Raw genomic sequence first — 1,044 nt, forward strand, 5'->3', positions numbered from 1 at the left:
CTGAGACCCCAGACCCAAACTGTGACATCCCACTACTGAGACCCCAGACTCAAATCCCAACATGAGACCCTCCATTCCCAGAGCCCCCCGCTGCCCCCGCCCCGCTCTGGGGTCCCAGGGGATTTTTGGGGCGGGGTCCCGGGGCATTTTTGGGGCGTGCCCCCCCCCCCATTTCCTCCTCCCGGGGCACTGGGGCGAATCTCCTGCCGAGCTGATGGCGGCCGCTCCCCAAATCCGGGGGGCTCCCCCAAAACAGGGGGTCCCGAGCCCCCTCCTCATCCTCAGCCTCCTCCTCCTCCTCCCAGGTATTGCTGGGGGGGGGCTGGGTACTGGGCTTTGAGTCTGGGGGTTTCGGGGGTCGCAGGGTTTGGGTCTGGGGGGTTTTTGGGGTTCTGGGGTGTCGGGGTTTGGGTCTGGGGGTTTCAGGAGTGTCGGGGTTTGGGCCTGGGGGTTTCAGAGTTTCCGGGGTCTCGGGTTTTGGGTCTGGGGTCTCCTGAGGATCTCACTTCTGGGGTCTCGGGTTTTGGGTCTGGGGTCTCCTGAGGATCTCACTTCCGGGGTCTCAGCTTTTGGGTCTGGGGTCTTCTGAGGATCTCACTTCCGGGGTCTCGGGTTTTGGGTCTGGGGTCTCCTGAGGATCTCACTTCCGGGGTCTCAGCTTTTGGGTCTGGGGTCTTCTGAGGATCTCACTTCCGGGGTCTCGGGTTTTGGGTCTGGGGTCTCCTGAGGATCTCACTTCCAGGGTCTCGGGTTTTGGGTCTGGGGTCTCTGAGGATCTCACTTCCGGGGTCTCGGGTTTTGGGGGTTTCAGCATTTCCGGGGTCTCGGGGTTTGGGGGGTCCCACCTGTGCCCCCCCCCCCTCACGAGGGGTCCCGTGCCCGTTCCCCGCGGCCGTGGGGACCCCTTTAGCGGGCAGGGGTCTCTGGGGGACCCCAGACCCATGGGGGGCTCCCCCTCCCCCCCCCCAGCCACCTGGGCCAGAGTGTCCCCCGGGACCCCCCGGCCCCCCCCGGGCTTCCTGTCCCCGAGGGAACCGAAACTGG

The 1,044-nt window shown here is 65.9% G+C and overlaps 1 protein-coding gene across 2 annotated transcripts in view; it reads left to right on the top strand.

Moving 5' to 3' along the window:
• Positions 1–6: 6 nt before the first annotated feature.
• Positions 7–1,044, top strand: part of CD79A (CD79a molecule) — a 4,401-nt gene continuing 3,363 nt past the window's right edge. For both annotated transcript variants that reach the window (XM_041490419.1, XM_041490420.1), the window contains exon 1: positions 7–305. In XM_041490419.1, coding sequence (XP_041346353.1) covers positions 62–305 — 244 coding nt within the window. In that variant the 5' untranslated portion in view covers positions 7–61. The remainder of the gene's footprint in view (positions 306–1,044) is intronic.

Source organism: Pyrgilauda ruficollis, unplaced genomic scaffold, assembly GCF_017590135.1.
Source record: "Pyrgilauda ruficollis isolate IOZ18807 unplaced genomic scaffold, ASM1759013v1 scaffold1224, whole genome shotgun sequence".
NCBI lineage: Eukaryota > Metazoa > Chordata > Aves > Passeriformes > Passeridae > Pyrgilauda > Pyrgilauda ruficollis.